Source organism: Osmerus mordax, chromosome 26 (assembly GCF_038355195.1).
Source record: "Osmerus mordax isolate fOsmMor3 chromosome 26, fOsmMor3.pri, whole genome shotgun sequence".
In the NCBI taxonomy this organism is placed as follows: domain Eukaryota; kingdom Metazoa; phylum Chordata; class Actinopteri; order Osmeriformes; family Osmeridae; genus Osmerus; species Osmerus mordax.
In genome coordinates, this window is record NC_090075.1 from 10156201 (window position 1) to 10172129 (window position 15929).

The 15929-nt window shown below is 37.8% G+C and overlaps 1 protein-coding gene across 3 annotated transcripts in view; it reads left to right on the forward strand.

The window, feature by feature from the left end:
• The window catches only part of adgrl2a (adhesion G protein-coupled receptor L2a), a 92787-nt gene that overhangs the window by 34719 nt on the left and 42139 nt on the right, over positions 1-15929 (forward strand). For all 3 annotated transcript variants that reach the window (XM_067229488.1, XM_067229490.1, XM_067229489.1), the window contains exons 3-4: positions 677-890; positions 12193-12302. In XM_067229488.1, coding sequence (XP_067085589.1) covers positions 677-890; positions 12193-12302 — 324 coding nt within the window. The remainder of the gene's footprint in view (positions 1-676; positions 891-12192; positions 12303-15929) is intronic.

Here is a 15929-nt window from a genome sequence, read left to right on the forward strand (position 1 = left end):
AGAAGACCCTGGCCTCGCCAGCAATGCGCACGGACCAAGCTTGCGCCCTTAAAATAGCATCTGAATAATGCGCCATTGACTTTAGACCACGTTTTTCCTGGTCACTGGCGGAATTGTTTTTCTGAAACTGCAAAATAGCACCAGGGAACGTTTGCGCCGGAACACACCTCCTTTTTCGCTGAACTGCCCACGGGAGAGCAAGGTCATTTCGACGCGAGTCTGTGGAGGGACTTTGCGTCGAGTGCAAACTAGGAATGATACTTGCGTCGTTGACAAAGTCAATTGCGCTGGGTGCAAGATAGGGCCCAAATTGGTTCAAATTATTTAAATCCATGAAATTGCGTGAGATTTGGTCATGCCACAGTTAGTCCCAACTAGAATGTAACCATTATAACAATAGAAAGAAAAATAGTGCAAAAGCAGTGAAATATCGCTACAAAATAGAATAAAGCCAGCAGATGGATCAACTTTACTTGGTACAATATTTTACTATAGATTTCCACATTCTATAGACTTCTTAGAACTAATTAAACACAGTTAGGTTTCTGCACTGCAACAGCGCTAGTTTTCTGTCACCTCTTTTGAAAATGTTGTCTTCATGGTCTTTGTAGAACCGACTACAATTCTCTTTTTGATTTTCTTTTGCACTGATAGAAGACTCCTCTTCTCCCCCTAGGGTTCAGTCGGGCTGCACTGCCGTTCGGCTTGGTAAGGAGAGAGCTGTCTTGTGAGGGCTATCCAATCGACCTACGTTGTCCAGGAAGTGATGTCATCATGATAGAGAGTGCTAACTACGGAAGAACAGACGACAAGATCTGTGACGCTGACCCCTTTCAGATGGAGAACATAAACTGCTACCTCCCAGATGCCTACAAGATCATGTCACAAAGGTAACCTTTTGGAGATGCCAAGAGATGCTAATAATGTTAATAAATGTTTAGAATAGTGTTCTGCCTTGTTAGAAGTGTATTATAAGACTTTGTACTGATTGTATGCCATCATTAATGGAACTACATTAAACCTACCCAAGCCTACCCAAACATGACCCAACAAAATGTTCTTAACATGAAAGGGATTGCTCTTCTGTTGAGTTGTTTGCCAAATCCCATTGCTCAGATTAAGGTCAGACTTCCTGGCAAGACGGACCACTGGATGCCCCACTTCTTCCAAACGCATTCTGTCTGAAATCACACTGCAGAAGAGGACAACAGATTAACAGATGACACATACAGGAACACACTACCACAGAAAGACAGCACACACACTTTCAGCTCAGTGGAAACAACATACACCTAAACTCATTGTCACACAAAGCTGCCCTGACCCAAAGTGTATTGGATAGGATAACGTATGACTGCCACAGTCAAATATATTGGATGGTATGAGACTGTCAGCAACTCTGGCTATTTGTCTTGGGAAATAAGAAATAATGAAATAAAACAGCGTATAGCCCTTGTAGTCAGGGGGGTTATTGTCAAGCCATATTTGATGAAGTCGGATAGCTGACTCAAAAAGTCTGCATTCCCCCAACCTTATATTTTTTATTCTTGGGATCCTGGCTAAAATGTGCACATTGTTCATCCTCAGAGTCCACCAATGCACAATCACTAGTCACCCTTCCTTGGACAATTACCTTCCATCGATAGCCCATCTATTTTGCCAATCTTTTGATATCATCACAGCATGATCTTTGTAGGAGTTAGAATTGCCCCAGTATGCATTGCATTTTGTACATTCTTTATATCATTAAACTATACTCTGTGCATAAAAGATTACTTTAAATAATGCACGTCCAATGTATCATACTGGATGGAATTGACACGTTTTGGAGGGGATATCAAATAATGACTGAGCTGCCAAAATCAATTGGATGAAAAAAGAGTCTTTTAGCCAGAATCTCAGATTATTTTACATGACTTTGAGGCCAAATGTTTTTTTTGCTAAAACAAACTGAAGCATTCCATATTCGGGGTAGATAATATTGCTCAATATTTTATTTTTTCTATTTTCTTCAATCTTTTTGGCTAAGAACTCCATTTATTAGGAATAGACCCTGCTAAGAGTATACATCGCGAATATTTATTTCTAGAATGATCTCCACCTACTTATCGAAGATAAGTAAGCCCATTAGCACTTGTGAAAACTAGGTTTATAAAGTGTTGTGATTTTTTCGGGTTGGCTTATTATATGAGCACAATCATTTTGTGAAAATAGCTCTAGGACTGTTGTGGCTCAATTACAATGTTTAGCTGCAAGCAATTAGTCTGCTCAAGTAGGTGATAATCTGTACAGGAATTTTACAGGGGTACCCCTTCCAAACAGATGTGAAACTACATGTGTGTACAGTTTGTAATAATGGTTTAATCTCAACAAATAGTTAACTCACGTTTGCCTGGTTTCAAAGACAAAGGAATAGTTGCATCACCTATGAATAATACAATCATAAATATTATAATTACGACTACTAACATACGAAATATTAACCATAAACAAAGCTACTAATAGTACTACAACTTCAACAACTGCTGCATGAACCATTAATAGCTGTAGGACCTGCAACCTTTATTAAGCAGTAAATATGAGGAAATAAGACACATCCCTCAATTTCTTTTGAATAAGAATGTTCACTGTGGGTATTCAATACCAAGGCCATTGATTGCAATAAAATTATCTCGTACTGTTGGGTTTTTGCATCATAGTTTTTTTTTATGAATTTATAACAAGAATGATCCATGCATATGGTCGTCTAAGAGAGAATAATTTCCTGGGATATTCATATAAAAGGTTCCAGTTAGGCTTTAAATGAAAAGAATTGTACTTTTTCTTCTAAAGTCAGACCACTGAAATGTTGGTTCACCACTACTATCCAGTTATCATCTGATAACATTTTATTTTGGCTTTTCATTTGCGCTGTTTCTAGAAGATAGTAAGGACAAACTAAAAGTGTCCACCAGGTCTTGAAAATTGAATAATGCTCTGTGCTTACACTATTTATATCAGTGACAGAAGTGCTTGCAGGGGTCTCTAAGGATGCCCATCTTTGCCGCTTGACAGCCCACAGTCTTGTACTTCCCTTCTGTACATATGGTGTTCGTATTTATTTAAAGAATCTCCAGCTTTCATAGAGGTCTAGGTACACGTTGGGTTCCAAAACCGTAGACCGTAGTTAATTTGCTACCTAAGTAACTTATGGAAAGTTAATTCCTAAAAACTTTGTGTATATATTTAATGATTCAGATATAGTTAAATGTATCAAAAAACGTTTACAGATGATTTTGAAAGATCCCCAAATTGGTTTAATTGAAATGGATTTTGTTATAATTACATGCAGTAAAGTAAAGTTTGTATATCTCTTTTTAAATTGGTTTGTCAATTCATATGGGCCAACAAAAAGCAAGGCACTGTAAACCACCTTTTAAACAATAGGGCAAAGAATATGTATTACATACTGGTGATTCAACAAATTTGGGAGGACGGGACTAAAACTAACCTAGTTGTTTGTATCAATATAGCAATAATCCGACTAGCGACCTAATGCAAATTTACTATATAATTTGGGTAAGGTAATACATTTACATTTACATTACATTTACGATTATCCAAGACAAACTGAACTTTTAAACGGTAAATATCTGCAGTGTTTTCATTTGTAGTAAAGTATTTATCAACAAATCAATCTACATTTAGTCTAACAACTGGTTTAATATTAAAATTATTATTGTATAGTTAAGAACTTAAGAACTTGCAATGTTGCCAGACGAAGATCCTTCTTCTTCTTTTTTTTTTACATTTAGCAGACGCTCTTATCCAGAGCGACTTACAATAAGTACAGGGACATTCCCCCGAGGCAAGTAGGGTGAAGTGCCTTGCCCAAGGACACAACATCAGTTGGCATGACCGGGAATCGAACTGGCAACCTCCGGATTACTAGCCTGATTCCCTCACCGCTCAGCCACCTGACTCCCAGTCAGGTGGCTGAAGTGTATCCCCATCTTTCATAGCTCTAAGTAACAAATATCATATCATCATACTGTATAGCCTATCAATCATATTACAACACAAAAATATGAATATTAAAAAGGGGTTAGGTGACCGAAAGTGAAAGACGCATCTAATCACTGCGGGCTCCATATAGGAATGAACAACAACTTTTACTCAACACCCTCTGATTTAAAAAGTAAAAACAAGATACATACAAGGTAACACCTTATTAATCACCAGGTAGGCAAATATGATCGATTCAGTTGTACCCAGAAGCTTGAATCTTCCGTTGGCATTGACATGCTCCCTGCTTCTGTGATGCCAATGTTCTTAAGGTAGCAGCACCAGTACCCCTGGCACCTTCGTGCTTATAACAATTACATAATGTTTGCACATATTCTGTGAAGCCGAGAGACTAAAGGGGTTCTTAATTTACAAATCTACTACATCTTCGGTAGGGTTAGTTATTCTGGCGGAGAAAACCGCTTGCTCCCACACATGCTGCTAGCTACTAGCAGATATCTAGTAACGTTAGCTAGTAGCCAGTTAGCTACTACTGGATATGGCAAGGCAAATTTTACTAGAGGGTACAATTTCTGGGGAAATAGTGAGGTGTGCTTGCTTCGGTTGCAGATTAAATTTTTTAAATATTTAATTAATTTTTACTATATCAACTCCAAACCAATTGTTTTAAACTAATATCAAACATCCAAACTTTTGGAGAATTTTCATGGGTATACTTACATTTTACAACTGATATTTCGGATTATTAAAAAAAAGTAGGCCTATGCTACTTATCATTGATGAAGATTGCACAGATTAAATAGCATACAACATACATTTGTTGCTGCTCATTTACACTTTACACTACAAAATACTAAGAGTGAAGTGTAAAATGAAACATGGTTCTTTTCTCATTTGAAGAGGGAATGGTGTTATGTGGCAGCCTCACATAGTTGAAACAGTTGCATTAAAATGAATAAATTGGGCAATCCTGTGTTAAAATGGTCCTAACCTCTATTATGACTTAAACTTCCCCTTAAGTTTTTCCCTTCTAATATACATGCATTTACTCATATTGCATTTAATTAATAAAGGAATCCCTTTGAAACAATGTGATTCTAACCCTTTGAAACAAGCTGATTTTAACTCTGGCACTATCACTGTTGTCAAGCAAGTAATTAAGATACAAACGTTTGTTCATAGACTACCTACTCATATCAAGCTACATACGATACATTATCACCCTAACCTGTGCCCTTTTTGTTCTGAAACTAGCGTAGTCGATTTACAGTTCTACCAGATAGCTTTCCTGCTGTAGTAACTCAGTAACTAGCTTTAGCTGACAAAAGCTGAGAAATGGCTGTAAAACAAACACAGCAGATGTAGCCAACTATGTTTTCTGCAATAACACCACCCTGGGCTGTATTTTTTGTCAGCTGTAGCTAGCTATGCAAGTAGCAAAAAGACTTAAGACTTCTCATCTGTCTCCACTGAATGCAGTGAGCATATCAGCTTGTATTTATTGTACAGGCCTTGTTAACTGCACTTCTGCCTTTTTGGAAATTGTGGAAGGGGTGAGGCCTACCAGCCTCCTAGGTTTTGTATTAAAGTCGATTGTTGAGTTACTATAGACCATCATTACAAAGCAGTGTATTTAAAAACATATTTTGGTGACATATTAATGTATTTAGTATAGTTTTATCGGAAAAAGATAAAACATTTTAATATTTCACTATTGTAATTTCTATGAAATTTCATTGAGGAGGATGGTCCTCACCTGAGTAGTCTCCACTGATGTACTATACATACTGTATGACGATACTATATCTGAATCAGTTAGTTGTGATTTATAGTTTAACTGCATTTCCAATTGGTTTTGGAAATGCAGACAACCTCAGAAAGGGAGGTTGTGGCTTCTACAGCACCAGTGAAAATATTGTAAACATGAGCATGTGACAGTGATTGCATCCTCTACATTGGATGTTCCATCAGCAATTTGGTTGGAACTCAAGTTCAAAGATGTTGTTGAATGTTAACATATTTCCTCCAACCAATATATTTGTAATCTTATTAAGTCACCCCTTAGAAACATGGTTTAAATCTCATAGCTATGCAGATGACTGTGTTTCCAGGGGATATTTTATATTTGTTCTTTTTTGTTACAATACGTATGTCTACTATTTGTGGTGATGGAAATTATCTCTTTCAGTGGCTTTCAAATCAACAGGACAGCCCCAAGAGCAGCAAGTCTGTCTTGATAATTGTGCCATGAGCCTCATCAGCATTACAGATGAAATGTTACTAGACGGGTCACTCTGAGTTTAACAGACTCTTAATTCGATTGAAATTCAAAGAGGGAGTTCTTGGAAATACGTTGTCCGCTTTTGGTGTGGCAACGCATTTTGTCACATCGCCTTTCTCCACTACTTAGCCATGAGTGTTTATTTTTTATTGCCTCTTTATCAACTGTCTATCAATAAAATGTAATTTAGGTCCATATTTTTTTGATTTAAGAAAGCAAATATGTGACAGAAATAGCTAAATGGTGAAACGGTGACTCATTCAAACACAGAAAAACCATCTGGATGTGGAACATGGATAGCATTTTTTTCTATGTAATTTATGAATCAATTAGCCCTTATCTTTTGTCCAGTTATATCTTTGACTTGCTTTATGATCTGAATGTAAAAGGTCAAATTGCATGTGGATACATGGTAGCAAGAGTGCTATCAGTTATACCTTGTTGGCATCTTATCAGGCACTTACTGCTGTCAGCCAATACTCATTTCTAAAAAGAGATTGGCATCAAATCTGTGCAGCGTTCTACCCTCTAATTGTACTGATACCTGTCTTCCCCAAAAGGTCAGGGAATGTGGTGGGATTAAATACAGAATACCCCTACTTTCAGACCAGCATATAGAAAATAGAGCACATGAAATCGAAGGTAGTAGCATCTTCTGTTTCAGGTATGGTTGATTATAATTATGATAATGATCTGTTCATTCATCACATTATTAGAATGTAAGGAGTCAGTTGGCTGAGCGGTTAGGGAATTGGGCTAGTAATCCAAAGTTTGCTGGTTCGATTCCCTGGCCGTGCAAAATGAGTCCTTGGGCAAGGCACTTCACCCTACTTGCCTCGGGGGGAATGTCCCTGTACTTACTGTAAGTCTCTCTGGATAAGAGCGTCTGCTAAATGTAAAAAAAAAAGAAGAAGAAGGATCTTCGTCTGGCAACATTGCAAGTTCTTAAGTTCTTAACTATACAATAATAATTTTAATATTAAACCAGTTGTTAGACTAAATGTAGATTGATTTGTTGATAAATACTTTACTACAAATGAAAACACTGCAGATATTTACCGTTTAAAAGTTCAGTTTGTCTTGGATAATCGTTCAATTACACTCCTTTACTCAAATCTAGGGTTAGTACTGTATATTAAAAAAGTAATTAAAGCATTCTTAATTGGTCTCAGGAGATGCCCAGCATTGCAAATTAGTCTAATTGTAAGTCACACATTCCACTGGAGGAGGGTTCCTTGCACCCTAGCCAAAAACTAGGGTAATACATCACAACATTCTATAAAGACTTAGTAAGACTAAGTAAAATACTAATGTTTAATGTTACAAACCAGATGTTAATCCTCCATTCGTCTTGCAATATATAAAGAATGACTGAATAATTTACATTACTCTCACATGACAGGTAATGCATGAGCAAAGATAAGTTATAATCAAAGTGACTACATAAAATATGTAAAATGCTTCACACTGCAGACCAATAAAACACAACCTACAAAAATAGATGTAAATAATGCTGTGTAGCACAAGGGACACAGTATGAGGTCCTACCTTCATATGTTATCACACATTAGGTTTGTTGATAATGTGGGACCAGTATGAAATACTTCTGGTTTCTCCCCAGCTTGAATAGAGTCTTAGTGGCTGTTACAGTATATGGTCGGCCACCATTGTCAATATATTGGCTGTGAAGCCATATGACACCGTTTAAATGGGATTTTGCACTGAGCTTTAACTGCTTTTACTAATTCCAAAAGCAAAACAAATTACATTTGACAAAGTAAACATTCAGCCTCTGCATTTGAAGAAGATGGAGCATAATAATATTAATTGTCAAAGATGCTGACTGAGAGGAAGAAGAGCAAGAAGAAAAAAAGAACGAGAGATTAATTGTCTTCAGGCCTGGTCAGAAAAACATCTAATGGCTAATTCAGCTTCCCGCTGTTATCATGATTTAGTGGGCTTTTGTGAGCTTTTGATTTTAACAGAGGCGCCGTTTGTTAAAGTCAGGGAATTTTGTGCTGCAGAGACTAAACATCGCTTTGTGTTGAAGAAAAAACATAAAAAATGTTTTGTATTTATTTATTGGTGTCATTAACCCAATTATAATGTTGCCAGAGGTGATCAGATGTAATTCCTAGCATCCTTAAGAGGGGTTATAGCCACTACCACAAGGGGCGCTGAAGTTAGTGGTCCTGACCAGTTGCTCAGTGGTCCGTTGCGTGGTCCTTGTGGTCCGGACCACTGGTTACTGCCTCTAGGGGGGCAGGTGGTCGGAACTAGTCTTTCAATGGGCCTTGTACTAACAGCTAACAGTGTAGCCAACACCGACAGAGAAGGGAAAAGGTGGATTAGGACCACAAATGCCACTCCACAGACCACTTACTAACGGTCTGGACTGCACTGGTTCATAAACAGTAAAAAAAAAAAAACATATATATATATATATATATACGATTGCGATAGATATAAAACAATCTATAACCACAAACTGCAAAAAACTGTGCAACAATAAAAGTATAGGCATAATCGATAATAGAGTAGGTCAATATTTAATAGACAAAATATTATGATTTCTGACATTTAGTGTTGACAACAACAGTGTTATCAACTCAGCCAGAGAAGGGAGAAGGTGGATTAGGACCAAAACTACTACTCCACGCAGACCACGCCGATAGAACACTGAGCAACTGGTCCAGACCACGAATAACACGCGTCCGTGTTTGCAACCATGGTCCGTGGACAGACTACTGCCGTTATACACTAGTGCGTCTTTTTAAATGTGTGTGAAATACCATACTTAACTCTTTTTTTAACAAAGACCTTCAAAAGTATTTTGCCTGTATGCATAAACACAAAACTAGAGAGTTATGACACACTCGATTGGATTTTCAGAATCTTAAAATGTGACTGCTCACCAAAAGAACGAAGGGGAACCCACTTGTCTAGCAGATTAAGACATGTTCGTAGGTACCTGGCGAAAAGTAGCCTCAACTTTCCTCGACTTTTAGCTACGGTACTAATGCTGAAGGCTCGCTGTTAGTCTAGCACTTAGGTCCCTTGGTGCACAGAAGTCACTTTTTTCCACAAAAACTTAATTCAAGCCTAAACCGTGCAACAGAACGTAAATCCCAATAGAAGCAACGCAATCGGGACCAAGACGAACATTTTGACACCGACTTTGTCTATGTAGTCCAAATATTGAGGGATCCTTAGGGGTGGGAAAATAATATTTGACTAGAGAGGGTACAATTTCTTGGGAAATTGTGGGGTGTGCTTGTGTCGGTTGCAGATGGGTTATGTATATCTGAGTCCACACATTCCTAGACATAGGCCTACGTTTCAACAGTATGGAAACAGATTATGAGGTCGAACGGATTAAATGAGCGAAAACGAGACACAATTTCCCCTCATCTGTCCCTATGAAAATGCCTATGGCAAGCTGACTAGTGCTAAGGCAGGGCATGTTAGCCATTTTCACAAACAGATTGGTGCACACAGTCACTTTTTGCCACAAAAACTTAATTCAAGCCTAAACCGTGGAACGGAATGTAAATCCCTATAGAAGCAACGCAATCTCTACCAGGACGAACATTTTGACACCGAAATTGTCTATATAGTCCAAATATTGAGGGATCCTTAGGGGTGGGAAAATAAATTATAATAATAAGGGGTGGATGAGGAAGGGAGGGCAGTGTGGAAGAGGGAGGGACAAGCGAGGGGTTTGCAAGATGTCGGTTTGAGTTGACTGAATAGCTCGGTCATGTGACTCCACTAATCAGCTAATACCAATCATCTGTGTGAAAGACTGAGTGGTGCGTGTCTGTGTGGTTGCCACGGTGACGGCTAGATTGTTATCGAGCTGATCGAATGGCAGAAATGTACATTTTACATTACATTTACATTTATGCATTTAGCAGACACTTTTATCCAAAGCGACTTCCAAGAGAGAGCTTTACAAAAGAGCATAGGTCACTGATCATAACAACGAGATAGCCCCAAACATTGCAAGCAGCCAAAACATGAAACATACATGGTGGAAAACCAAATAAGTGCCAAAGGGAAGAACCATAAGATCATGCAGTTAAACAAGTTACAATTGAACAACATGAAACTCCCCACAAGAGTGCAAGAGTGTACCTGTAGAAAAAACAATCAACGGTAAAATATTTCACAGCGAGTACAAGAATTTGTCACCGTTACAACTAACCAACAAGAGCAACAAGTCTCTCAATACGAGTCATTGTGATCCTGGAGGAAACTAACATCAGGTCCAGCCAAGCATTCCTAAGTGCCGTTGTACTCCCAGAACAAGTGCGTCTTGAGCCTTTTCTTGAAGGTGGGGAGACAGTCAGTGTCCCTGATGGAGGTGGGGAGTTGATTCCACCATTGGGGGGCCAGACAGGAGAAGAGCTTGTGTTGGGACCGTGCGCCCTTGAGCGGTGGGACCACCAGACGGTTGTCAAAAGAAGACCGTAGGTGGCGGGTGGGGGTGTAAGGCTGGAGGAGAGACTTGATGTAGTCGGGTGCAGTCCCGTTCACCGCTCGGAATTTACCTAAAATCCACACCTCAAACAAGTTAACCTAGACCTAAAACTATACGTCCAATCCCAAAAATACGGATATTTTCCGAGACCCAAGACTGCCGAACCAGAGATATCCTTTATATTTCTGTGCGGTCAGAAATACGACTCTACCGGCAGTTTCAAAAACTTGTACCTTCTGCTTTCTATGAGAAATTTTGTCTGAGAAATTTAGAATGGAACATTATATTCTGAAAATACTGGTGCTAGCATTCCTTGCCAGCAGAGAACCCTCTCCCCACATGACCTATAGATGACACTAGGCTTACGTAAACAAACTGACCTAGGTTGACCATTGTCATACTACAGGTGCAATAAACCTTATCTGTGTTGAGTGAATCATATGGTCAAGCCTAGGGTCGGAGAACGCTTGTAAGTTTCCACGTGCACGCGCACTCTGTCTCTGGGATCGATCATATTGACAGCTGATATGCAGGGGAGGAGACTTCTCAGCAATAAATGGTCTTACCTGAAGACTTGTGAACCAGACAAACTTTGTAGCACAATGGCTACAAATATTTTTGTCTCCTTGTGGGCCGGCCGCAAGCAATAAATCTTTCCTAAACTTGTTCACCGACTGACTGTGCAATGCTTGATAGATTAATATTCCTGACAAATTTGTCACCAGATTTGCATTGGTCTCTATGGGGCGAGAGTTGGACTTTGTCTCGCTCTTGTGGGGCTCTGAACAAATGTGTAAGTCTGTTGGATTCCAAGACAACTGTCTACGACCAGTACAACATTTCCTATCTATTGATCCAAAAATGAAGCATGAAGAGTGAAAATTGTGGCAATGCTGGCAAACTAGAAAATATTTTTTGTACCAGATTTTGAATCTCATCTCCACTCTAGCATTTCAGTCCGCACTCTAGGCTCTCACATACACAGCCATGTAAATCTCAGAAATAGATTAACAAAAGTAGTTTAGGGTTTTGTCAACATTTTAAATGGTGGCTGTAGCTGAAAGATTGAGGAAGAAGAAGGATTTGAAAGTTGAAGAAGTTTAAGTGGATTAAAAAAAAAACTCAATTGGAAAACCATGTAAAAAATATTATGAATATTGATTTATATGAATAGCTGGAAACCCCTGAAACTGCTGAATTTTTGATAGCTGAATGGTTTTAATAGCTGAAAACTTGAAGGAGCTGAAAGGTGCGACGGAAGAAATAGAAGATGTTGAATAAAGATTCGAAGAACAATAGTGAAGCAGCATTCCAACAATAAAGATTTGAAAAAGCAGCATTCCAATAATAAAGATTCGAAGAAGCAGCATTCCAACAATTACTTCTGTATGTAATGTATTAAATGGCTGCCGTTGTCCTCCAGGTGCAACAATCGAACCCAGTGCATAGTGATCACAGGCTCTGACGTCTTCCCTGACCCATGCCCAGGAACCTACAAATACCTGGAGGTCCAGTATGAGTGTGTCCCCTACAGTAAGTATGAAGAGTATTTAATGAAACTAGATGGACTCTTTATTTATTCTCTTTCTTTCTCCACTCTGTCTGCCTCTCACTATCTCTCTCCTTTACTCCATGCATATTCTTGTACTGTTATAAAACAGATAAAAATACAGATAAAAATAATACCCAGGTACCAGGCTTTTGATCTCTATAAGGGATTAAGACTTCTCATCCAAATGGCTCAGTAGACATTTTTAACAACAGGTGTGGGAGATATTACATAATTTTCTTTCAACACAATAGTATGGCACCATAAATACAATTCAACAAAGTAATATTACCAACATTTGGCTGCTCCTTGGATGCTAAAATATTAAATACTCTTTTGACTATACCATGCAATTTCATGCCTTCCATGTTGTTTCCTTTCAATAACTTAAATCTAATATTCCTTGCCAACCATAATATACACAGTAAATGCTGGTACTGGACCACTAGGAAAGAAGGCAAGAAGATAATATGTTGTCAAATAATAATTTTTCATTTGTTTGTATAAAGAAATCATAATCTAAAACATTAAAAAAATCTGTTTATATAGTTGTTTGCAGTTGCATATCAAAATCTTTATTCATATGCTGCCCCATGTCTGTAAATACTGTATACCCAAACTACTTCCCTTCTTGTTCCATCTGAATATCTGACTGAACATAATTAGAAAGTGAACCTCTGTACAACTTATAAGGTGACTTTTCCATCTTTAAGGACCTATAATTAGCTGAATCCTTACTTATGGTTTGGTGAGCATTTTCACTCAAAACATTTGAATTTGAATGTACAGTACTTGCAAAGATATATTGCGATTAGTATAGTACATTCTATACTATAATGTTTATCATTCAAAGTGTTGAATTTGAATGAATTAATTTATAATTCATTATTGTCAATCAATTTAAACAGCCCAAAATACAGCAATCACAAAATAAGGACGCTTATAGATTTTCACCTCCTTGGTGAATAAGTTCCCTTGATTGTTCACAAACACAATTTCTTCACCTGGAGGGAGTGTCCTGATTTAGCCACTAAAATCATGTAATTCTTTTTTTCTTTTTGTATATAGAAATATGGAATGAGTACTAGTATTGAACTTACTCAGGCCAGACGAAAGTGTCAATTTCATGCTGAAAATCTCTACCAGTGTTTTTATTGGTAGAGCTTGCTCAACTCATCTCAGGTATTTTCCAGACTTTAATGATAGGATTAACTTGTATGTATACCTAAATACATAAATACATTATATTGTAAAGCAGTGAAACAGATGATCAAGGTACCACAAAACCACTGGCTGTAGTGACTTTTTTGAGAAGAAGAGCTTCATTAAACCCTACAGAATCATAGAGTAAATATCTGCAGGACCATCTTTTTGCTTTTCAATTCTTGTAAGGTCCATGCCCACACAGAATTGGACCAAGAACACAGAATGTGTCGTATCGCAACTGCCCTGGTAAGTTCTTAGTGTACCCAGTCCAGTCTCTTCTCCCAAATTAGTCAAAATAGCCTGTTCTGTGATCCCTGCGATTGTTTTGGTATTTTGCCCGCACCAACCCTTTTGTGTCTCCCCTCTCAAACACAAACCCACTCCATGTGACTAGTAATTTCAATTTTTTTTGTAATGCATCATAAATGTAATTTACTCATTTCAGGTTGCTAAATGCAATACAATTCTAAAATAAAAAGGTCTACAGTATACAATAATAATGATAATAATACTACTGCTACTACTACTACTACTACTACTACTAATGATAATGATGATGATGATGATGATGATGATGATGATGATCATCATCATAATAATAATAATAAACAGTATATAACAACATCAGACTAAACAACACTTTTCTTTTGACATTGTCCTTTGATTTGGAAGAAAAAGACCACGGTTATTTACTTGATAAAGTCCTCTTGGTACCCCACTGTTAGGGTGAACAGATCCAAAAATATTATGCTGACGGAAATTCTGTTTCTTATTTTTAGATTGTAACCAGGTCTCAGATACTTTTTCATGAAACAAAACCAACAATCCTACAGAGATGTACCAATCAATCCCTTTGCCTTTACCACTGGTATGATGTAACATGCTGTGTAATTTATTCATTGCTCTTGTCAGAGCTTTCTATTCAAACTGCCTATCTTGGATCTGGTGCTTTCAAAGTAGTCACTACCAACCACCTACAGTATTTTATCGAATACGGTACTTCTCTTGGTCTAATTTAGTTAATGTCAAGAGCTACCCTATTTAGCACATTATCTCAGTGTTCAGATAGTGGATGCAAATTTGGCCTTCACCTGGCATTCAGTAGCCTTCTGAATAGGCTGCATTAATTGCTTTGAATCCGGGCAACATAAAAGCAAAGAATTGTCTTCATTAAGGCTATTCTTTGCATACCATGTCGAGATGGCAAGGCTAAAATCCACCATGGCTATTGCTATGCCGTCTCATAAAAATTCAGCCATGCAAACCCATGCTAACTGGCTGCCAAGACAATCAGACTTAATTTTGCTGAATGTCATCATCACCAGCTATCCTCTGCTAACCTACCAACTCGACCACACAGGCATGCAAAGGTTTATTTTTTATAGTAAAGAAAAAAAACAGTGCTCTAGTTTGTGTTCAATCACATTTTAAACCAACCAATTAAACTGAACTATGTATTTGCAAACCATTGGTTGTGTAGTACTGTGTTGGTTCCATAATATTGTCCATTAAGAGTTTAAATAATTTGACAATTGAATTTCTGCTCTTTGGAGCCATTGATTGAGTCTGTGGACAGACATCTTCAACTAAGGTTTGCAGCCAGTCTAACAGTCTAGCCATTTTTGAAAGTGCATTACATTCAGGTTAAAGGAGCCTTAGCCTCTAGCATTTCCAAAGGCTTTGTTGGAGCACAACTACAGTAATGATTAAATAAAGATAGAGTTAAAAATTATCAATAGGTTCATATTTTTAATAGTCTCCAAGCAAACAGGGACTCTTCCACTGCAATGGTTTGAATGTGTATAGCGTTTTGCAATAATGCTTGTGGAGATTCGAGGAGGGTGTGTTGTTTGAAATGCTGATATTTCAAATGTAATTCACTCTTGTCTTCCCTTGTGCAATCTGCAGGAAACCTTCTTGGCACCTTGAATTATTCTCTTGCTCCTCTGACCGGTTTCTGATCACTCTTTACCTTTCCACTAATGTATGCTCAGGTCTTCCGTCTGGTCCATTCTTCTTTCCAGATTGTACTCTCTTTTCCTTTATCTGGCTGGCTGTGTGAAACTCAGCTTTGTTTTAATTTGTTTACTGCATTTGGTCTCATAGGTAGCCTGAGCCCTTCTCATTCTATCTCCAATGTCTTTATTCTCAAATCACTTTCTATTTCTACATAGGGGAGTGGTGTACTTAGGCCTCTGTGGATCCTTATTCTTTTACATCTCTCCTCATTCATTTGAGGAGTGTATGCCATGAATAAAGATAAATATTTTATACATTATGACTTCAGAATATATGTATTGTATAATTATAATACTACATATCATAAAGTGTACAAGCTCATAATATACATTTTCATGTTAACAAGATCATTATATGGGTTAAATGTACATACAATTTGTACGGCT